The sequence below is a fragment of the Bombyx mori genome, chromosome 24 (assembly GCF_030269925.1).
Source record: "Bombyx mori chromosome 24, ASM3026992v2".
Lineage (NCBI taxonomy): Eukaryota > Metazoa > Arthropoda > Insecta > Lepidoptera > Bombycidae > Bombyx > Bombyx mori.
In genome coordinates, this window is record NC_085130.1 from 6,169,732 (window position 1) to 6,195,048 (window position 25,317).

General features: G+C 37.5%; 1 protein-coding gene and 1 long non-coding RNA gene across 14 annotated transcripts in view; one reads left to right on the forward strand and one right to left on the reverse strand.

Moving 5' to 3' along the window:
* Nucleotides 1–25,317, reverse strand: part of LOC100127019 (calpain protein) — a 77,872-nt gene that overhangs the window by 30,373 nt on the left and 22,182 nt on the right. For 2 of the 13 annotated variants that reach the window (XM_062675682.1, XM_038020146.2), the window contains exons 1-2: nucleotides 20,975–21,114; nucleotides 18,201–18,461 (exon numbers count right to left, since the gene is read on the reverse strand). The exons of 2 other annotated variants lie outside the window; for them this stretch is intronic. In XM_062675682.1, the coding sequence (XP_062531666.1) occupies nucleotides 18,201–18,392 (192 nt within the window). In that variant the 5' untranslated portion in view covers nucleotides 18,393–18,461; nucleotides 20,975–21,114. Of the gene's footprint in view, nucleotides 1–979; nucleotides 1,123–18,200; nucleotides 18,521–20,589; nucleotides 21,115–25,317 lie in introns of those variants that run through there. 9 more of the 13 variants (XM_004923073.5, XM_038020145.2, XM_038020144.2 and 6 more) reach the window with 8 other exon arrangements.
* On the forward strand, nucleotides 21,426–22,859 carry LOC134201246 (uncharacterized). The gene is made up of 2 exons (XR_009976440.1): nucleotides 21,426–21,530; nucleotides 22,687–22,859. It is a non-coding gene; the product is annotated as an uncharacterized LOC134201246 (long non-coding RNA).

Below are 25,317 nucleotides of genomic sequence, written 5' to 3' on the forward strand. Positions count from 1 at the left end.
TTAATGATACTGATTGTTAGCACGATTCTCGCATACATAATATGTATTTATGTGAAAATCATATATTATGTATATATAGATATTTATTGTTGTTTAGATGGGTGAATGCTTTCACGGCCCACCTGGTGTTAAGTGATTATGGGGATCATAGACATCATCTATCTACAACGTAAATGCCACCACTTGAGACGTGACGTTTTAAGGTCTCACTTTTTACAGTACCTCGCCCTTCGAACCTAAACGCATTACTACTTCGCAGCAGAAATAGATAGTGTTGTGGAATCTATCCGTGCGGGCTCAAAAGACGGCCTACCATTTCATGAATTCTGAATATTACAGTTATAAGCATGTTCAAAGACATTCTATCTTTAATAGTGAGTATGATAGAAACAGATAAAACAATTCGTTATATTCATTAAGATCCAATAATGTTAGCATTTAAGTTGAGAATTCCGTCGGTGATATTGTATAGCGCAAGTGCTTTCTAAAGATTTTTTCTGTCACGGTATTTCCCGAACGCTACGACATGACCTTCTTCAAACGAGGCTTGCGGAGAGTACTCAATGGTAGGCGGCGACTTGGCTGCGCCCTGGCATTGTTGATGTCCATGTGTTACGGTAACCACTTACCATCAGACGGGCCGAGTGCTCGTCGGCCTACAGAGGCTACAAAAAGAATATTAAAATAATATAAATGGTATATAATATAGAGAAGCGTTTACACTATCCTCATATCGTGAATTATTTTGTAAATTACTAAGTACACATATAATATACAGAAATTACAAATTATCCTAGACACCGAAAAATACTAGAAACAAATAATTTCTAATAATAATAATATAAACAGAGTTTTTTAAAAGTTATGTTAAAATTTTTACGCGGATTTCCAAAAAGGGCTTTAGTTTTATAAATTTAAATTAAGCTATCTAGTTTTTTATGAGAATCGAAGAAGAATAAACAACATATTATCGAATTACTAATATTCTCGAATGTATTTTTGAAGCCGCAAAATTTTCTTTTTCTATGAACTTTTGTAATTAAAATGTCACTTTCAATATTGATTCTCCCTTTTCACTACTACACCTCTTTGAACGTCTGTCGCACAACCGCTGCTAGTTTTAACTGAACAACATTGGACTGGACGAATAAATACTGATAACGCATTGCTATTCAATATTGTATATATGTGCGTACATACATAAATGCACACACACACACACGTACGTTTTGTGGGAGGGAAGCTCTTGGTTTGTCTACACATTGCGGTGTGGTATCTATATATTAATACGTGAAGCAAAAACTTTGTATCCCTTTTTACGAAAATTGCGCGGACCGAGGAGTATGCAATTTTCCACACTTATAGAGAATATAGATAAGAAGTGCACAATGCTAATATTTTTTAAAAATAATGCATAAAAAATACATTAAATCAATAAAAAAAACATTACACACACTACATACCATGTATTTGACGCACACACGCATGCATACTATTTATTGTCAAACTTTTGTTCTTGACGTCTGTTGTCAAATTGAGAATAGATTAAATATTGTTTGTCTTTGTTAATATTTTTTATAGTATAGTCTTGGCGAAATATGTGATTATAGAAGTATAAAATACAATCATAATAGTGTACAAACTTACAATTTCAATTAATTATAGTCGAATTTCGACTACTACGGGACCTCTAGTAATATTTGGATCGGCTGTTAGTGAGTCCGCTCACAAAACATTCTATGTGTTTAGTGCGAGTTTTTTAAAGTTCTCGATAGCGTAAAAGTTAACTCTAATTTGTATGGAGTTTCAACGATCCGTTTGCCGCTGGGGGCGCTGTAATGTAATATTTATTAAAGTAAGTTTCAACCAAACATTTAATTATTTAATTATTTGAGCTCTATGGGCTCCGGTAACCATTTAAGATTAGGTGGGCCGTGAGCTCATCCACCCATCTAAGCAATAAAAAAAATCATAATAGACATCGGAAACACCTCTTCTTCTTTTTCTCCACCTTGTCCTACTAGGTGGGGTCGGCACAGCTAATTTTTCTATTACTCAACACTCACTCCTCTCTCTCTCTCTCTCTCTCTCTCTCTCTCTCATATCGTCATTCTCACTTTATCCATGTCTTCTTTGGTCGACCTAGTAACCGGGATCCGTGTTCAGCCGTCTGAGTCCTCAACGACCGGGGCCATCGGGACTCCCAATTAATATTCTTATTATTAACATTATTAACAAATACGTCAACCAGTTTTTTTTTTGTTTAGATGGGTGGTCGAGCTCACAGCCCACTTGGTGTTAAGTGGTTACTGGAGCCCATAGACATCTACAACGTAAACGCGCCACCCACCTTGAGATATAAGTTCTAAGGTCTCAATTATAGTTACAACGGCTGCCCCGCCCTTCAAACCGAAACGCATTACTGCTTCACGGCAGAAATAGGCGGGGTGGTGGTACGTACCCGCGCAGACTCTCAAGAGGTCCTACCACCAGTAAAAAAGTGTGTGAAGTCATCAACCGTTTTACTGGCCCAATCTGAATATAAAACTGATTTGCTTATGTTTGTATATACAGGGTGTAAATTTTCTATGGCGTTTAATTTCCTACTTTAATGGTCATAAAGGGATGAACGAGCTTATGGCTTGTCTGGTATTAACAGGTTACAAGAGCACATGGCTATGGTAGGCAGCGGCTTGGCTCTGCCCCTGGCATTGCTGACGTCCATGAGCGACGGTGACCACTTACCATCACGTGGGCCGTACGCTCGTCTGCCTACAAAGGCAATAAGAAAAAAAACATGTACACTTGGCTCCTTGGAGTTCAAGGCGCACATATTAGTGTCAATATGTTTTTTTTTTATTGCTTAGATGAGTGGACGAGCTCACAGCCCACCTGGTGTTAAGTGGTTACTGGAGCCCATAGACATCTACAACGTAAATGCGCCACCCACCTTGAGATATAAGTTCTAAGATCTCAGTATAGTTACAACGGCTGCCCCGCCCTTCAAACCGAAACGCATTACTGCTTCACACGGTAGAAATAGGCAGGGTGGTGGTACCTACCCGTGCGGACTCACAAGAGGTCCTACCACCAGTAATTACGCAAATTATAATTTTGCGGGTTTCATTTTTATTACACGATGTTATTCCTTCACCGTGGAAATCAATCGTGAACATTTGTTGAGTACGTATTTCATTAGAAAAATTGGTACCGAACACACATATTAGTGCCAATATGCGGACTCACACTAGGTCCTCCAGTAATTACGCAAATTATTATTTTCCCGGGGGACGAATTTTAATTAATAAAAAACACTTTCCAATTAGTGCAGGTAGACGAGGGACGCCCAGGCGTGGCCGACTCCATCGAATGCATTAGATTAATAAATTCATTTGGTTTTAGTTAGTTTCTGTTTTTCAGGGGTGTGTTCTTTATAATTCATGGTACGTCTGGGTGTTACGAAGCCCATTCAAAGTGCCGCAACCCTGGAGGAATGAAGTCACGTTTTTTTTCATACAATGTGTCCGTGCAGTGTCGGAGACTTGAGGGGGTAAAATATGGCGATTTTTATCGATAAATCACTATCCCAAATTTCTCTTGGCCCCTTCATATTAGAATGGCAGCCATTTTGCTTTTTTTTACTTCGCTGCTCCTTTGACGGGGCTCTTTCTTTTTTTTCAATCTATCTTCTATCTATATATATAAAAATGAATTGCTGTTCGTTAGTCTCGCTAAAACTGCTGGACCGATTTGGCTAATTTTGGTATTGAATTATTTGTGGAAGTTTAGAGAAGGTTTAAAAGGTGAATAAATATGAAAATGCTCGGAATTAAATAAAAGTAAGAATTTTGTTTTCGCTTTGATGTGTCCCCCGTCGGACGGATTCCTTTTGTTTGTTTTATATTTATTTTATACAAAAGTTTAGTTCTTTTATTTATCGATTGAGGCACTACGAAGTCTGCCGGGTCAGCTAGTTAATAATAATATAACTACGAGCGCGAGAATAAATTGTAAAAGTTGTTTTAATTTAATTATTAATATAATTACAATACATTTATTTAAATTTTTTATATGAAAATTAGTTTTTAACGAAACGAACAGGTGACATACAGAGAAATTAACGGATCTTGATTAAATTTCTCTAGTTGTTCGAATGCATTTATTGTTGGATCATCGATAGTACCAGGGCTTGGTAATCGGTGCTAAAGTCACTTTGTTTTTCCTACCTAAACTGATAGCCTTGAGAGGCTATGTCAGCGTAACCCTATCAAGTAGGTGAGCTCGTGTGGCTCAATCCTGACAAAGTTGCTAACATTAACCCCAGCAAGAGCAGTGCTTCGCAGAATCTATCATCGGATCGGAAACGCGACACACTGAGAAGATCTAACGAGAAACTCAGTGGGCTGTGTCTATGGATTAAGTTACTCGCCGAGCCCTTCGTCGCAAGCGACGGGTTCGGCGAGGAGCAAAAGTCACGATAGTACGATAAGCTATAAGAATCTCCGACGTTGAAGTTTAAGAATGTTTTTTAAAAACAAAAATATATTATTCCGTTCACGTATACGAGACTGTCGCTGCTTCGTCATCTTTCCTTCCCAGGAGAAGTATTTTAAATTACTCTTTCCATTTAACTTCCTTTAAGCCGCCCTTACCCAAAGTGGGCCATAACGTCCCCTTGTGGGCGCTGCAGGCCTAAGGGGGGGCGGTAAGAGACCCAGAAAAAAAAATGGGGTCATTGTATAGAGGTTTGAGAGGCGATTTTTAATTTCATCTAGGACTCTTAGATACCGACTGAGCTCTCACTATAAAAGTTTTTAAGTAGGTGAAAAAATGGGGGCGGAAAAAAATATGTATTCCCAAAGTGGGCAGTAGACAAAAAGTTTGAGAGCCCCTGCTTTAAGCCTTCGCCAGATTGCCATTAACATAAACATTAACACCAGGCGGGATGTGGTTTTGACTGTAGCTACCTAAAATAACGCTACCACGGTTATTACAGTGTTGTTAAAACGCAAGTAAGCGATTAACAAGAGAATGGGTAGCATCATTTTTCAGAGTATTTTATCGAATTTTACGATCGCATTTACTTGGGGTAGGGCGTATTCGGATTATTTTAATGGAGGCATACACTAAAACGACATGTTTTCAGGTTGATATCCCTGGTCTTCCGCAACTGCTGCAATACCAGACGAGCCGTGAGCTTGTCTGTCTAATTTTAACTAACAACTGGTCAAAAGCTGGAGGCTGGAAGTGCATCGTCAGGAGGGCAATCCTCGAGAACATGGGCGACCTAACAAGTACTTCTGCATATAAATCGTCCGCGTCGTGGTGGCCTAAAGGATAAGACGTCTGGCGCATTCGTATCTAGCGATGCAACAGTGTTCGAATCCCGCAGGCGGTTACCAATTTTTCTAATGAAACACGTACTTAACAAATGTTCACGAGGAATAACATCGTGTAACAAAAATCAAACCCGCAAAATTATAATTTGCGTAATTACTGGTGGTAGGACCTCTTGTGAGTCCGCACGGGTAGGTACCATCACCACGCCTATTTTTGCCGTGAAGCAGTAATGCGTTTCGGCTTGAAGGGCGGGGCAGCCGTTGTAACTATACTGACACCTTAGAAGTTACATCTCAAGGTGGCGCATATACGTTGTAAATGTCTATGGGCTTCAGTAACCACTTAACACCAGGTGGGCTATGAGCCCATGATCTAAACAATAAAAAATGTCCGACTAAGAAGGTCAAAGTTAAACTGACCTTCAGCGCAAAAACAAACAAATACCGTGGTGACTATGTCAATAGGGGGCAAACTTTAAGGGCGTTTGTCTAGACCTCGACCGTCAATATCATATTCAATTAATATTAGTGTAATTACAAATATTCGTTTTTTTCTTTATATTTCCCTATATTATGGATAGATGATGTTTTTTTTTTTCTGACGGTACCTGATGCCAGGAATTATTTGGAGGGTTTGCTTCAAAACGCGTTGCACTATTGTGCTAATTAGGTAGGATACTGGTAAAACTATAGTAAGCATAATAATTATATTATAGTTAAATTACATACGATGCAATGCATCACCAAAATTTACAAATTTGTTTTAGTTTAGAAAAAACCTATGAGAGGTTTTTTTTTTATTGTCCTCGTAGGCAGACGAGCATACGGCCCACCTGAAGGTGAGTGGTTTAAATATTTGTGTGTATACAAACTGCCTACGACCCCTTTAATATTACTGCAGACGTTAGCAAAGTCTGTTAGGTTTTGCCAGGGAATAGTTCCTTACGCTGCCAACGATTAAAACGAACATAAAAAATACAATATATACTAATATCATTCAATATTTTCATACAATTTACTCGCAACACCAGCTGAGTTAATATCTAAATAGTTAACTCATATCGATTCACAAAACCAAACAACACGATGCAAACTAGACGATTTGGCTTCTCGCCAACGATACGAACGGATGTTAAGAAATATGTATGTAGTTAGTTATACATTTCATTTGATGTGGCGCCGCTACGTCGACGTTGAAAGTGGGTGGACGAGCTCACAGCCCACCTGGTGTTAAGTGGTTACTGGAGCCCATAGACATCTACCACGTAAATGCGCCACCCACCTTGAGATATAAGTTCTAAGGTCTCAAGTATAGTTACAACGGCTGCCCCGCCCTTCAAACCGAAACGCATTACTGCTTCACACGGTAGAAATATGCAGGGCGGTGGTACACACCCGCACGTACTCACAAGAGGTCCTACCACCAGTGAAATGTATAATTAGATTATATTATATTAATAGAATTATTGTGATATTTTCATGTTTAACAACAACTATGGACCGGGTGCGGAAATTCGAACAGTTCTTGCTTTTGAGTACGGTCGCAAAAAAAATATCGTAAGTTAAGTAGTAGTAATCGTAGTTAAGTAATCGTAGTTAAGAAAAATATTGTTTTGTATGGAAACTAGAGACATCTTGTAGCGGATGACCCTAAACTTACCTAGTCAGGTCATAAGTATTGGCACACAGTAAAAACTTTTCTTTTAGAATGCTGGCCACATAAAAGTTTATTGAATTCGAATCTCGAATTGTTCATGAAAATAAAAATGTATACTTTTAGAATTTTACTCATTTTTAAATATGGAGTGGACGCTTAAAGAAGACCGTGTTGCACTTATTGCGTTGCATCGTTGCGGTTACGCGCCAATTCAAATTTTTAACATACTGAAAAATTTGAATATAACCAAAAGATTCGTTTATCGTACCATTAAACGTTACAATGAAGACTCTAGTGTAGATGACAGGTCAAGAAGTGGTCGCTCTCGGTCTGTTAGGACTCCAGCAGTGATAAAAGCTGTGAAGGCGCGAATTCAAAGAAAGCCCAAACGTAAGCAGGAACTGTTGGCCCTTCAGATGGGGTTAAGCAGAACCACGGTGAAAAGGATGTTAAATGAAGACTTAGGGCTTCGGGCATATCGAAGAAAAACGGGACATCGTTTGAATGCTCGTCTAGTGGACCTGAAACTGAAGAGATGCCGCGCTTTGTTGAAGCGGTACGCGGGAAAAAAATATCGGGAAATTCTTTTTTCGGATGAAAAAATTTTTACCGTAGAAGAGAGCTACAACAAACAAAATGATAAGATGTACGCACACAGTAGTGAAGAAGCGAGCAACCGTATTCCGCGTGTCCAACGAGGTCATTTTCCATCCTCGCTCATGGTATGGTTGGGAGTTTCTTATTGGGGCTTAACAGAGGTACATTTTTGTGAGAAAGGTGTAAAAACGAATGCAGTTGTGTATCAAAATACAGTCCTGACGAACCTTGTGGAACCTGTTTCTCATACCATGTTCAATAACAGGCACTGGGTATTCCAACAAGATTCGGCGCCAGCTCATAGAGCGAAGAGCACACAAGACTGGCTGGCGGCACGTGAAATCGACTTCATCCGGCATGAAGACTGGCCCTCCTCCAGTCCAGATTTGAATCCGTTAGATCACAAGATATGGCAACACTTGGAGGAAAAGGCGTGCTCAAAGCCTCATCCCAATTTGGAGTCACTCAAGACATCCTTGATTAAGGCAGCCGCCGATATTGACATGGACCACGTTCGTGCTGCGATAGACGACGGGGCGTGCAGATTGAAGGCCTGTATTCAAAATCACGGAGGTCATTTTGAATAAACTTTAGTGTCATAAGAATCTATGTTTTGTTAAGTTCATTTTGGTATATGAATGGTTACATAATGAATAAACTTGTTTCAATTATTTTACATTAAACATGTGACAGAATTTATGACCTGACTAGGTATATGCTGTTAAAGTCAAGGCATTTAATGATTGTACAACTAAACATAGAAAATAAAAACTATAAAATCTTTACTTGTTATAAACAAATTGATTAAATTTTATCAATTTGTGGTTTCTGAAATAATTATTAAAAATAATAATTCATTAAAAATAATACCTAGTCAGGTCATAAATTCTGTCACATGTTTAATATAAAATAATTTAAACAAGTTTATTCATTATGTAACCATTCATATACCAAAATTAACTTAACAAAACATAGATTCTTATGACACTAAAGCTTATTCAAAATGACCTCCGTGATTTTGAATACAGGCCTTCAATCTGCGCGGCCAGTCGTCTATCGCAGCACGAACGAGGTCCATGTCAATATCGGCGGCTGCCTTAATCAAGGATGTCTTGAGTGACTCCAAATTGGGATGAAGCTTTGAGCATGCCTTTTCCTCCAAGTGTTGCCATATCTTGTAATCTAACGGATTCAAATCTGGACTGGAGGAAGGCCAATCTTCGTGCCGGATGAAGTCGATTTCACGCGCCGCCAGCCAGTCTTGTGTGCTCTTCGCTCTATGAGCTGGCGCCGAATCTTGTTGGAATACCCAGTGCCTGTTATTGAACATGGTATGAGAAACAGGTTCCACAAGGTTCGTCAGGACTGTATTTTGATACACAACTGCATTCGTTTTTACACCTTTCTCACAAAAGTGTACCTCTGTTAAGCCCCAATAAGAAACTCCCAACCATACCATGAGCGCGGATGGAAAATGACTTCGTTGGACACGCGGAATACGGTTGCTCGCTTCTTCACTACTGTGTGCGTACACCTTATCATTTTGTTTGTTGTAGCTCTCTTCTACGGTAAAAATTTTTTCATCCGAAAAAAAAATTTCCCGATATTTTTTTCCCGCGTACCGCTTCAACAAAGCGCGGCATCTTTTCAGTCTCAGGTCCATTAGACGAGCATTCAAACGATGTCCTGTTTTTCTTCGATATGCCCGAAGCCCTAAGTCTTCATTTAACACCCTTTTCATCGAGGTTCTGCTTAACCCCATCTGAAGGGCCAACAGTTTCTGCTTACGTTTGGGATTTCTTTGAATTCGCGCCTTCACAGCTTTTATCACTGCTGGAGTCCTAACAGACCGAGGGCGACCACTTCTTGACCTGTTATCTACACTAGAGTCTTCATTGTATCGTTTGATGGTACGATAAACGAATCTTTTGGTTATATTCAAATTTTTCAGTATGTTAAAAATTTGAATTGGCGCGTAACCGCAACGATGCAACGCAATAACTGCAACACGGTCTTCTTTAAGCGTCCACTCCATATTTAAAAAATGAGTAAAATTCTAAAAGTATACATTTTTATTTTCATGAACAATTCGAAATTCGAATTCAATAAACTTTTTTGTGGCCAGCATTCTAAAAGAAAAGTTTTTACTGTGTGACAATACTTATGACCTGACTAGTTATATAGGATAGGTAATATGTTACTGCCATCTACAGGAGCAATGAGAAAGTAATCGAAGCAAAACCATCTAGTGGCCGACGCCCGTAAACATTTTTGTTGAGTGCTTGAGTTGCTTATCTATAACTAATTTATGTGTATTATCTATACTTTTATAGTAATGAACGAAAGAATTAATGTGATGAAGTGGCTTCTATTTACCATAAATCAATTAAGAGTATATTTAAAATTGTCATTAAAAAAATTCGTTATGCGATTACTTTATTATTATGTCGAGGGGTGAAAGAGTATTTGGTTTAAGCGACATTTCGTTTAATACGCCATATTTATCTTTGTAATTAAAGGTGCGTTTTATTTGGTATTAGCATCAACGGTTCGATGTTTTTAATTTAACTTCATTTAAATTTACTCCATTCAAATAGCTGAAGAAGTGTTTTCGTTATCTATCTTCTATCTATATACATATATAAAAATGAATTGCTGTTCGTTAGTCTCGCTAAAACTCGAGAACGGCTGGACCGATTTGGCTAATTTTGGTCTTGAATTATTTGTGGAAGTCCAGAGAAGGTTTAAAAGGTAGATAAACATGAAAATGTTCGGAATTAAATAAAAATAACAATTTTGTTTTTCCTTTGATGTGTCCCCCGCGGACGGATTTCTTTTGTTTGTTTTAAGTTTATTTTATACAAAAGTTTAGGTCTTTTATTTATAGATTGAGGCACTACGAAGTCTGACGGGTCAGCTACTAATATATATTTTTTTTCAAATTTAAAACTTTAAATGGCACCTGTAAGGTTGCAAAAATGTCGCTTAAATAAAAAAGCCTTTCACGTCTCGATTTGATTGTTTTGGAATTTGATTAATCTATGAACAACAACATTAACTGACTCGATGGCTCAGTGGTTAGCGGCCCTGACCGCTGGGTCGACGGTTGTGGGTTCGATTCCCAGCTTCGATCATACAAAACATCAAACAAACCATGCCGCGAGAAATTCGTAAATATTCCGTCGTACAATTGGCACAGTTTTGTACCGACAGTATATTTTTAGAGTACATATAATATTTGTTAAATGTATTTTAATGGGTTCTTATATATTTTGTAACATGCGTTCTTCAAATAACAAAACTGTAACAATTCGTAGGTAATTGCGAGTACAAAACAAATGTTTAGGCACGTTTTACGTAGTCTTGAAATTTAATTTTATACATTGTTTACTGGTTGTAGGACCTCTTGTGAATCCGCGCGGGTAGGTACCACCGCCCTGCCTATTTCTGTCGTGAAGCAGTAATGCGTTTTGGTTTGAAGCTGTTGTAACTATACTTGAGACTTTAGAACTTACATCTCAAGGCGGGTGGCGCATTTACGTTCTAGATGTCTATGGGCTCCAGTAACCGCTTAACACCAGGTGGGCTGTGAGCTCGTCCACCCTACTAAAAAATTAAAAAAAAACTTTACCTACTCGTTAGGGGTTACCCGCCTAGGGGGGTTATTAAAAAAAATACTATTAAGCCTTCGTCAAACAAAACGCGTAATTAGCACGCGTCAGACCGCTAAACTGACGCCGCGCTATGACGCCGAGATGTGTTGTACTACTATGGTAACATACCGTCAAACAGAGCCCCAGCGCTATAGGTACGCAGCGCTCTGTCGCGGCGTTAGGACGCTTTGACGTCAGGCGTTGTAATTTTTTACAAATTTTACTTTAGCGTCGGAGTGAATGTGTATTAAAATACTAGATAATACCCGAAAAAATTATATAAATTGTTAGAAAATATCCACGCTTATACAATGCCACATCTGAATCACTCGATTTCTTAATACTTTTAAATTTTCACACTGCTATCGAAAGGCACTATGATTTGGCGAATGCGTTGCGTCAAGGAGCGTTGGGCTCATCTAGTCAATTTGTGTGACATGAAAAGAGCGCGACGTTAAGTACGCGACGCTAAGTACGCGTTCTGTTTGACGAAGGCTTTAAATTCATTTATCACGACAGAAAAACAGTTCCGAGATAATCCAGGAGCGAATCAATTTAGTGATTCAACAAACTCTGCCCACGTCTTCCAATTAAGAAAGAATGTATAATTCTAAAAACCGTTTGTTTTTATGTAATTCTTGGAAATGTTATCTAGTTTCTGTAGCCGCAAACAGTTTCACACATACGGTTTCATCATCAAGATTGAGCTTGCAATTTAGCGGGTTTTTAAATAATATAGCGACAAGGTATTTATTGGAACGAAACGAAAAAACCGGGAAAAGACGTCCGTAACGTAAGATTTTTATTTAAATGCATTTTTGTGTTAAACTTTAATACCACCACGGTCGCCACCCATCTTGAGACATGAGTTCTAAGGTCTCAGTTTTTCATCCGAAACGCTTTACTTCTTCACGGCAGAAATACGGAGGGTGGTGGTACCTACCCGTGCGGACTCACAAGACGCCCTACCACCAGTAATTACGCAAATTATATTATTTGCGGGTTTGATTTTTATTGCGCGATGTTATTCCTACATCGTCAAAGTAATTCATGAACATGAGCTAAGTACGTATTTCATCAATTTTATACCACGACGATTTCCAAACGTTTTTAATTTACTTCATGCATAAGGTCGGCTTGTCTTTTCAGAATAAATTGCGTTTAAAAACAATAATGAAAATTATTATTTAAAGATAATCGAACTCTAAATGGGATGGAAAATAAAGGCTTGAAATGTTGTTTTCTTAATATTTTACAGAGAACACAATTTATAATAGTATTTTATTATTGTTCAATAATTTTAGAACATTCCATATCATTATCTATATATATCATATCTTTATCTATAAAAATGAATTGCTGTTCGTTAGTCTCGCTAAAACTCGAACGGCTGGACCGATTTGGCTAATTTTGGTCTTGAATTATTTGTGGAAGTCCAGAGAAGGTTTAAAAGGTAGATATATATGAAAACACTCGGAATTCGTCGGACGGATTCCTTTTGTTTGTTTTAAGTTTATTTTATACAAACGTTTAGGTCTTTTATTTATCGATTTAGGCACTACGAAGTCTGCCGGGTCAGCTAGTAAGTATATAAAATAGATATGTAAATTTTCGTGTATCACCATGACGCGAGAGTTTATTGTTATTTTGCAAGAACGACCGCCAGTTAAATATATTAAATTTGACGCACTGCCAAACCTTGTGTTGTTATTCTGTTAAACAAACTCACGCTTTCGCACCGAGGAATTCACGTCGTACAACTTTCTGACGAATTTTGTACGAGCGAAGATTGCGCGCGCTTCGAACGCTCACACGTACGAATGAACGGAATTAAGAGAATCTGGCGACCGATGACTGAATCGACACGAAAATTCGTAAGCACGTCGTAACAATGACGAATGGTAAGATAAAAAATAAATAAAAAAACTTCAGTATTGTCGACACTATGAATTGATCACCACAGTTCTAGGCAGCGGCTTGGCTCTGCTCCTGGCATTGCTGAAGTCCATGGGCGACGGTAACCACTTACCATCAGGTGGGCCGTACGGTCGTCTGCCTATAAAGGCAATAAAAAAAAAAGTTCCAAGACATAAAGGATTGATTTTTTTTCCTAGCTATTCTAGTAGCCTCTAGGGGTTATACTAGATTCACCGAACTAGTAGGTGAGCTCACGGGACTCAAACCTGACGTCGTTGCTAACACTAACCCTAGCAAGAGCAGCCGGCGTTTTTTTTTTCCTACCTAAACTGAGAGCCTTGAGAGGATATTTCAGCGTAACCTTAACTAGTAGGTGAGCTCACGGGGCTCAAATCTGAAGTCATTGCTAACACTAACCCTAGCAAGAGCCGTGCTTTGCAGAATCTACCACCGGATCGGAAACGCGACCCACTGAGAAGGTCCGGCGAGAAACTCAGTGTGTCTGTGGGGTTAATTTATTCGCCGAGCCCTTCGTCGCAAGTTACAGGTTCGGCGATAACGATGACCGGGCAAGGATTGACTTGGATCTCCCCGACCTATGGACAAGTCTAAGTACAAAATGCGTTGAATGGACTTAGGCATAAAAATACGTAGGACGTAAGTATAGTGACATCTAATATTTTAGCATTTATCTTTACTTCACTTCCTTACTTCAGTGATTTGAATACCATGGATGTAATCTATACATATAAATAAAATTGGAGTATCTGTTTGCAATAATGAAATAACCGCTTTTTGCTACATGCATATGAATATATATACGGTACATACACCAAAATAACATTTTTTACAATTTTTGTCTGTCTGTTTGTTCCGGCTAATCTCTAGAACGGCTGGACCGATTTTGACGAGACTTTCACTGATAGGTAGCTGATGATATAAGGAATAGCTTAGGCTACTTTTTTAAGACTAGCTTCGCCCCGCGGCGTCACCCGCGGTACGACAATAACCGCGGGTAACATCGCGGGACTCAGCTATCAATAAAAAAAATTAATGTTTCCGAAGCGAAGCGAGGGCGGGCCGCTAGTATACAATAAATAGACCGATTAGTAATCGTTTATCTTGTGGCGTCCGCTGATTGATTACTTTGTTTAATCTACAGACAATGTGTTGTGCTGTAACGATTTGAATGTGAAATGCTTGAAGTTTTTGTGATAGCGTAACTGCGACACATGTCCAGGTTGATAAGCATCGTCGGCTACCGAGTCCCACATATTATCTCACGCACCCCGTTGGGCGCGAGAACTTTGCAGTAGGCTCGAATTCCGACCCAAAAAAATATTGGTGTGTAAACGTCTTCTACCACCTTTTTGTGAATTATTAAAATTGTATTGTAAATCCCTTATTTAAGAATTTGACTAAGGTCAATAAATCTTGCGAAATTTTACGAAGCATCTTGAAATATTTTTTCAGTGCAAAACAAGAGATAAATGCACAGTTGGTGCATTATGACATGCGCGGATGGCGACGACAACGTTGTACGAGATAAATTGTACAATTGCATTTAATCCGAGGTCATTTGGGAAGTAGATTAGATAAATGTGGCTCGTCCGCATAGGAATTTCTTAGGTTCTCACGAATTCAACATGTTTTACGAGTTAATCTTTTTTTTCCGGAGCGTAAAATAGCTCAGTTAATTTGATGATATTACGACTTCTTTGCTGACACATCTGCCAGTAGCCACGAGGGGCTATTCTGGCTTCAGCGTGCAGGCAAACTCTGGTGGTAGGACCTCTTGGGAGTCCACACGGGTAGGTACCACCACCCTGCCTATTTCAGCCGTGAAGCAGTGATGCGTTTAGGTTTGAAGGGTGGGGCAGCCGTTGTAACTATACTTGAGACCTTAGAACTTAACACGTGGTGGGTGGCGCATTTACGTTGTAGATGTCTATGGACTCTAGTAACCACTTAACACCAGGTGGGCTGAGAGCTCGTCCAACCATCTAAGAGGTAAAAAAAAAAGAACTCACGGAGCGCAACCTGAGAGAATTGGCTAACCTCTGCTCTAGTAAGAGCAGTACATTGCTAAAACTACTATGGATCGGATTGGAATCACAGCCCACAAACTTGGGTTTAATAGTACGGGGTAACCAGACTCCAGGGCAGAATTACCTCCAAGCTGTCTTCTCCGCGCATCATGGGTTTCATTGCACGCAACAGAAGAACATTGGTAGACTGGTTAATGATTCGTTCATGTGACATTCATTGATGTGTGGCAAGTATTGGTCTGTAGATGACGTGTGATATTTGACAAGTTAGTCTATAACATTAGATGGGCTAGATCAGGGGCTCCAAACTTATTTTGTCTACTGCCCACTTTAAGAATAAATAATTTTTTAGCGCCCCCAATTTTTTCTACCTACTTAAAAACCACTATAGCGAGAGCTCAGTCGTGTCTAAGAGTCCTTCTAGATGAAATTAAAAATCGCCTCCCAAGCCTCTATACAACGCCCCCTATTTTTGTCTGGGTCTCTTACCGCCCCCCATTAGGCCTGCAGCGCCCACAAAGGGGCGTTATCGCCCACTTTTGGAAAGACTGACCTTAGAGGATCCAATATATCCAGTATATTGTACTAATATGATTGAATGACTGGTATATAAGCCGTTGTATACCGAAGCCAGTAAGGAGATTAGGATGTTACTCCTGCGAATTGGTAATGAGGTGGCACTAGTAACTCAATATCCGGACAGCATTATCTGGATAGGCGATTAGAAAACGTCTGATTAACATTATATTTTAGTGCGATAAGCGTCACCAATCTCAAGTTTTAAAAATGAATTTCCATAATATGTACAGCACCATTTTGAACATTTTCAAAGGGAAAATTGGTGATTCAAATGACAATTATTGATGACTACACAAAGAGTCCGATGCGGTACGATACCCTGAGTGGGTGGAGATATTCTAATGGAAGATCACCACCCACTGACGAATTTACGAATTTAAAGTCAGGTCATGCACCTTAAGCCCGCTTAATCGCGATTTAAATTAATTACGGAGTCGCTCAAAAAGGCTATTTAAGAAAAAACCTTTTTTTTTTTTTTTTCGATGATTTGTCCACCAAATATTTTTTTTGCGTGCAACTCTGTTTTCGATTTTATTTCAATCTAAAACAAAACTTTTATGTGGTTAATGTCGTGCACTACAATAGACAATCTGGGGCAGAATTTAAAAAAAAAATCCAAAATTAGAAACCTTTTTTAAATAGTAAATACTATATTACACTTTCCTCTTTAGTAGCGAACACGTAATATACCCACCAAGCTAATCGATTTAGACTTTTCGAAATACGAAAATGATTTTACCATGAGCTTCGAAGAGAGAAGAGATTATATGAACTTATAATAGGAGCTACGGTGTTCCATAGACCAGGATAGCCTGTGTTTTCATAGAAATTAAAGCCATTGGCAACAAACTATGTTCAGAAAGAAAAAAAAACGCGTATTGTATACCAGTACGCTAAAAAAAATTGAAATTCGATATAATGGAATGATTCTTTGATTTGTAAATTTAATGAGTATAAAATTTCGATATTAATTTTTGATACATTATCGATTGTAATCAAATCGCATTTCTTTTAGAGGTATTCAACTCTAGTTTTGGAAGTAAACATGGTATCCAAAAACCAAAACCAATCATCCTTCTTTTTTAAGTCAATTAAGAAAAAATATATTTACATACCATAATACGTAAAAAAGTTTTTGAATGAAATTTACACATAACAATAAAAAGCAAAAGACGACACTTTTAAATCAACTGAACCATTCATGACGAATGCTTTAGAAAAATAATAAGGTTGTTCATAATTAATAAAACATTTTATACTAATTAGTCAGTTAGATACAAAATGCGTTTGTGTTTGAGAAGACCTAAATGTAGGTCACAAATCTGGGTGACATACAAATCTACAAACCAATTTGACACATCGATTTGTTCTCGTCTTAAATCATTTCCGGACAGCCCTTCGAAACATCACGCTTAGAGATCCTTACATAATTGTACTATAATCTTATACCTTTAAACGAGCAATTCTTGTATATTAGTATATATATAATCTGAATCTCGGAAACGGCTCCAACAATTTTCATAAAATTTTGTATACAGGGGATTTCGGGGGCGATAAATCGATCTAGCCACGATTTATTTTCAGAAAATGTTGTTTTATTCGTTTTTTCAATAATCAACTCTTCCCGACATCTATTGGCGAATAATAATACTATTTTTCTTAATTGAGGGCAACTAACCGCTTTAAAGAAACAACAAGATGGCGTTATTAAAAAAAAAAAACGAGCAAAGCTCGATCATCTATTATTTATTACTGGCAGAAGTGCGTTTTGATAGACTGCACAACCCTGTATATTTTTGTAATTATGTTATTAATTCGTTACCGTTCGTAGGGTGGGGAAGGTGTTGTATGACATAACTGACAATTAGAACTTATATCGCAAGTTAAATACTAGATGAGCCGTGAGCTCTCAACCGAGTAGGGAATAAAATAAATTCGGTAATGGGGTATCGACAAGAGAGATTTAGTTCAAGTTTCAATTTCAAAAAAAAAAATCGTGGAGTCATTGGTATTTTTAAAAAAATCTTTCAATAATTTCAATCGCTGCAGCGGGCAAATAATATTAAGAGTCAGATATTAATGTGTAATGTTTTAAGTTACTTACATCACTACATTATAAAACAAAGTCGCTTTCTCTGTCCCATGTATGCTTAAATCTTTAAAAGTACGCAACGGATTTTGATGCGGTTTTTTTTAATAGATGAGGATAGAGTGATTGAAGAGGAAGGTTTATATGTATAATAACATCCATTAAATAGTGGAGAAATCAATAATAAATTACAGTTTACGAAGCGAAGCAAGGGCGGGTCGCTAGTAGATTATAAGTACCTAATACTAACAAAATGTATGGTTTTTACTGAAAGAAAGATTTATTATTATTTCCGTAGCGAGTTTAAGCGATGATACTCACCACTTTATAATTCTTGATACTGGGCAGAAACCTTTTCTGTTCAACCTCTTTCTTCTGGAACACCTCATTAATGATGTTCCCGAGGGCTTGAGCACCATAATTCAGTAGAGCCTGGCCTCCTTGATTAAGCAACTGTTTTCCCGCGCCCTGTATAAGGGCGCCAAAATTCCCACCGCCATTTTGGCCTGCCATAGCAAGCTCGCGCACTTTCACTACTACTCACTAAGTTCCTTTATTGTTCGCTAAGACATCTTGGATTAACTAAAGCAAAATAATTTATTAAGTGTTTTTCATTTTTTCTTACGTACGGCTTTTTTGTGCTGTGTTTTTTGTGATATTTTTTTTACGCATTTTTTTTTATAAATTTAATAGAATTTAGTAAATTAGATTGCTAAAAATATTAAACTTAGTGAAAAATATATAATAGATATATAGATATATATATATAAAATATATAATAGATATATATATAATAGATTTTCTTTTAGAATTTCATCAAACATAGGTAGGTACGGTTATACATATTTTTTTGGTAAGTGGCTTTTGATATTATTTATGAGTGTCCAGCTGTTAAAAAGATTTTTTGAAATTTATGCAATTAAAATTTTTATTCAGTAAATTTAAATCTAAGTGTACCAGCATGATCCCATCACCTAACATAAAAACAGGGAAGTTATCTGTTAAAGGCACATTATTTCTAAATTAGCAATATTGGAAAAAATAAGCAAACCTATAAAATTCAAAGACACATTTCAATCTTTGCGGATAAGAACAAGGGAAAGATCTTCCATCAAACTAGTGAAATTGGTCGGTAGACCGTATGTTGTTCGGAACTTGTATACATGCAATATTATCTTGAAAATGTCGTTAGCGATATTCAGGTATCTGTCAAATATCTTGTGTTCTATGGTAGCTACTGCCACAAATCAATTAGCAAATTAACTAAATTCAATGAATATATTTTTGATATTCAACGATATTAAAAGCACATACAAATACCCATTAAAAAAAAAGATACAAGAACATACACACACAGCCAGATATATGATCATGATACTAATGAATTGGGTATGTTTAGAGGCCACACTACTGTACACATTTTGTAATGACATCATGTTTAGGTGCGCTAATTAGAACTATGTACCTTTTTATTTTTTTACTTTGTATCGCATGTTTGCGTAGTATTTTGCTTTGAATGGCAGAGCTGTTCTGTGATTGGCAAATTTCCTAGAGTGTCTGGGCTAGTATTCATAAAATAATGCAGCCCACAAGCATTTGAACATTTACGGCCTAAGTGATGGTGAGTGGTTACCGTCGCCCATAGACTTCAGCAATGCCAGGGGCAGAGCCAAGTTGCTGCCTGCCTCCATTTTATGCAGGTAGTTCAGCACACTAAGGCTGTGATGGGAATGAGCTCTGACAACCACCAATTGGACCAACATGTCTGCCCATATTAAACCAACGAAAGTTGCCTGTCTGCCAGCCTGTCAAATTTCTGTCGTCTGCCTGTCATCTCAACAAAATGAATCATTGTAATAAATTTAATAAGTTAAGCAAACATTAAATGTATTTAACTTTTTGCTTTGACTGATTTATAGAAGATGAGCATGAATCATAATAATTTGAAATTTATTATTTCTAAACTAAAAGTTTTCATTAAGTGTATAATAATTATTGTATTACATGTATAATTCAAGCTATTTTAAATTAAACAGCATTACTATATTTTTTTATTGGTATAAATATGCAAATATTCACTTGGTGCTAATTGGTTATTGAAGTTCAAAGGACATGATGCCAATGCTCCATTTACCTTGAGAAGAGAACAGTTTGATTGATTGTACAACAAAGGTTCCACCTTTTAAAGTCCAACACATGACTAAGGACATGAGATGCTGGTTTCCATCTGCTTAAGCTCATGACACAATACTTTATCAGCAATACAAATAACATAATTGTACAAATAAATATAACAGCTTATAAGCAATTAATTAATTTTAATCACCAGTTATGCATGAGGTAGACTTATATAGTTATGAGTGGTGATTACAATTATATTTTATTTATATTAGAAGTCGAATGAATTATCTAAAATAAAATTCAAAAATTTATAGCAAATATAACAAATAATTACTTTAGAGGGAGCATGCAAGTATTTCCTGTTTTATTATATAAGAAATATTTGTATGTACTTAATTATTCTGCTATAGTTTTTTATTGAAATCTATTATGTGTAATTTAATTGGTTAAGATTTATTTGAGAAGCTTTATTTTCCTGTAAATTCGACAAAGCTTTTATAATGAAAAATAATAATTAAATAAACAGGAAGTGATAGTTTGATTTTAATTTTGATTAAAAATTTAATTAAAAAAATGCTAAGATATGTACCTACTCTACAATCATAGTAATTTGACACGACATTTCAAAACAAGTAGGTCAATTTTAAAACTGGTTTTCTATTGAATTTGCAAAGAATTTTCTAGATACTGTGGATTTACCACGATAATTTCATTTGACTGTTATTATTGACTAAAAATGAGTTCTTGCTGATCCAAGCAGATGAGGTCATCCTCATTGGTATGTTAAACTAGGGAGTAGCTGGACACTAAATTCGACAATTCACTTCATTTACATGTAATGAAAACTTTTTAGAGAAAAAACATTAAGAAACACAGCATAAAAAAGAACACCGCAACGCACTTCAAGTATAATTTCCACTCACAATATATTAAATTACGTGAAATTTTAAGTTTTAATAATAATATGACCGTACCCAAAAACACAGGCCTTTCAACTGACAGTGATACAACCGACTCATTCGAGAACTCGGTAGTTGTCAAGATCTGCTGAGCGGCGCTGTGGTTTATTAAACGCGGTCGGTTGTTCTACAAGATTATTGCCAGCGTTGGTGCGTATGACGTCAGCTACATCGGTTTGTCAGTTAATCCTACCATTGATTTCCTATTCGAAGTTTTTATAAAAACTTTATGTTACTATTGTTAGGTTTAATCAATTGCATGATAACGTGCTATTGAAAGTCTTATTTTATATTAATAAGGATAATTGATATTTCAATGAAGCAATTAAATAAAGACACGAAATTTTAATTTCCTGCTTAGATTTTTCTAATATTGTGTATTTAGTTTAGTTATTGGTAAAATTATAAATTAGTACTTTGAACATTTTGGTTTTATGTATAAATGAACGCTACAAGCCATTTTCAGATATATTTAATGCACTCTATACGTTCACCTTGAAGTTTGGCCATTTCCGTTTTCGGACGGCAATAAAATTACCGAGAGCAAGTTCACGAGAAGTTCACCCGGTAGGTATGTATTAATAACACAAAGAATGAATAATCGACTTGTTTAATACGAGTATTACCTAGCGCCAGTCTCGAAAATACGTAAAGATAATTAATATTTATACACTCATCTCATAGTACACCGGTTGTAGTAAATACAAATCATAATGCTTTTTCTGACCATTTTTTTACATAAATCACGCGCTCACTGCCCATTTTCTGTTAAATGGTGCCGGGCGCTAACATAAATGTTAGTGCCGTCACCAACCTTGAGACATGAGGTTGAACTCTTAATAGTATTTCATAATTACTATTGGAGATTACAAACATTTTCCGGGATATCTTCGGCAATGTGGCCTATAAATACGCCCTACGAGCAGTAATTACGCATATTTACAAACTATACAGGTTTGATTTTTATGTGCACAAGGCTATTACTCAACCGGTGACTGACGCGGCAAAGGTAGCTAGTTCACTGTATAGGTTTCGGATAATTCGAAACCTATACAGTGTACCTATACAGTAACGATACGATCAGGCTATTATATTGGTATTATAGGGTGCTTTTAGGTACCTCAAGCACCGGTCATCGTTCTCGTCGAACCCGTCGCTGGCGACGAAGGGCTCAGCGGGTAAACTAACCCACAGACACAGCCCACTGAGTTTCTCGCCGGATCTTCTCAGTGGGTCGCGTTTCCGATCCGGTGGTAGATTCTACGAAGCACTGCTCTTGCTAGGGTTAATGTTAGCAACTTCGCCAGGTTTGAGACCCGCGAGCTCACCTACTCGTCCGGTAACACTGATATAGCCTATCAAGGCTGTGAGCATAGGTGTAGAAAAAAAAAGTATTATAGCTCATCCGACAGATTACGATGAGTCGGCCCTCCGGCCTGATATTAGGGGCGAATTGTTAGCAATACCGACTGAAGTTTTTTCTTCCGAACCTAGTAGTCTAAGGGGCTATTCCAGCTACGTCCGGACAGGTAAGTGAGACCAAGGGCTCAACTTGAGGAAATTTGCTCGTCCACCCATCTGTGTGTTACGCCATCTATCGCCGAATAGTCCAACGAATATCGAAGGATCTAGTAGCATCTAGAACGCTCGAAAAGTACAACGCTATCTATTGTCAGATAGCGGAAACACAATACTCGAAATATGTGGAATATTCTCGCCAATTCTAGGGATGTGGTATCGGCTAAAAACGTTGCAGATATAGCACGCAGTAAGTCAGTAATCGGAACTATTCGAAGCGAACGGATCACCTGAAGCGAAGCGAAAGAAGCGAATTGAGAGTTTTAAAGTGTTTGTTGAGTGTTTTAAGTGTTCTAAGTGTTGAATACAGCTTTTAGTTTTACTTTGGTGGAATTTTATTTATCCCGAACCCCAGCGCGTAACATATGCAATAAAAAAATAAATGCAAGCCACCACTACTCAAACTCATTCTCGGGGAGAGTTTTCCTCGACGGGTCATTATTTACTATTAGGTTTGAGTTACGCGTTGCGATGTAGTGAGTGAATCCAACAATCTCCGCATCTGGTTATCACCCGTTCTATTTTAAGAGAGGCCGGCTTCGTAACTCGTACTGAACTCTGTTGATTGACGATAAGTTAATAATGAACAGTTTTTTTTAATTTTCATTGAAGCTCAGGTCTCTATGGAATTCCGAGTAAATTTTATAGGAAGGCGAATGAATTCGCGCGTGAAAATCATCTGCCTCCGAATAAAGCATTGGAACGTGTCATCTGTAACCGCTATTCATAATTGTCAAGCTAATAATAACAGCCTGAAGTGGTAACACTAGTGTATATATTTTTTTTTTAGTACAATAGTTTGAAAATACATGAACAGCAATTACGTTCATATCCAGTTTGTTATTTATCACATTATAATAAGCAATGCGTCTCGTTTCTTAGGCACATAATGAAACCGCAATAAAAAAGATGGAGTTTTGAATAGATTTGTTTCAATTATAAAAAGTTTTCAAAAATTTAGAAAAATGGTAATTAATCACTTTTCGTTTTGCATTCAAATTGAGATCTCAGCAAATGTTTTTATGTAGTTTAAGTATTATATTAATACTAGCTGACCCGGCAAACTTTGTGTTGCCTTAAATAAGATTTCTAGGAAAATTCTACTGTAGAAAAAAAAACCTCATTTAACCACATAATACCTCATTATAAACGTTGATCGTAGAGGGGTGAAAATTTCAGAGTAATATGAATTTTTTTATTCTACGTCATGACAAAATAAAAACAAAATTCTCGCAAAAATTTTTAAAGTTTTTAATTAGCAAATAAAAATAAGGGTTGATCGTAGAGGGGTGAAAATTCAGGGTTGTATGTATTTTTGTATGTTGTATCATAAAAAAATAGAAATTAAAAATTTTGAATAAAAAATTTAAAAAAAAATTTAGGGTTGGACTACCTCTAACATTTAGGGGGATGAAAAATAGATGTTGGCCGATTCTCATAGATACCGGATAAGCACAAAAAATTTCATCAAAATCGGTCAAGCCGTTTCGGAGGAGTATGGCAACGAAAACTGTGACACGAGAATTTTATATATTAGATATAAACTATTTATTTATTGTAATATGTATATCTATGTAATACGGTTCCTATATAATATGACATAAGGGGAGCTGTATCTTCTGATAATAGATAAGATTTTGTGCATAATCGCAAAAGAAATAATCATGTTTTATATTCTACAAGCTCTTATCTACGGCTTCGCCTGCGTGGTCAACAAAAAATGTTAGCGTAATTTCTAGTAGGATTAAGACTTGCTTTCGGGTTAATAGGTAGTCCATGTCAATCTACTGGCCTAATGAGGTCACTTTAAGAAAAAAAGATCATATCGGTCCGTGTGCTTTGTTTCGACTTATAAATGAATGTATATCAGAATGGATGATCAATCACATCACATCATCAGCCAATAGCAGTTCACTGATGGCTCTTTAATTGGTCGCCATTGAGCACGTACCTCGGCTTCTCTTATCCAGCTTCTGCCGGCCACCCTCCATAGATTGTCACTCCATCGAGACTTGAGGGCGTTCTGTGTGCCTGGAGCAAGTTTTTTAACGTTCTCGATAGCGTAAAAGTTAACTCAAATTTGTATATAGATAACGTTAAAAAACTCCTTTTTTTTCCTACCTGTGCTGATAGCCTTGAAAGGCTATATCAGCTTCGCCCTAACGTGTAGGTGAGCTCACGGGGCTCAAACTGGAGTGGTGCTAACACTAGCCCTAGTAAGAGCAGTGCTTCGCAGAATCTACCACCGGATCGGAAACGCGACCCACTGAGAAGATCCGGCGTGAAACTCAGTGGGCTGTGTCTGTGGGTTAATTCGTTCGTCGAGCCCTTCGACGCAAGCGTCGGGCTCGATGAGGACAGTGATCGGTACTTGTGGTACCTAAAAGCACCGTTAATGGATCAGGAGGATCGGTAATGACGTGTTTTGGGCGACGTCGACTGTTTACCATTCGGTCTACAGGATCGGGTATGGAAAACTAGCACTAAGCACACTGCACTACGTTTGCCAATTTACGATCTCCACTCAACCGATTAGCCGGACATCGGATAACCGTTGGGGTAAACGTGCTCTTGAGTGGATGATCGATACTGAACATGTAATTTGATTTACTGCCTCTGCGAATCCATTAAACAACACAGCGTATCTGTGTGCCAAGTGCGAGTTTTTAAATTCTCGATCGCGTAAAAGCTGATCGTTCATCGACAGTGCGTTTCCAGAGATCTTTTTTTGCCACGTACCATGCGGCTAGGGAATGAGGTGATTCCCGTCGCTATGACAT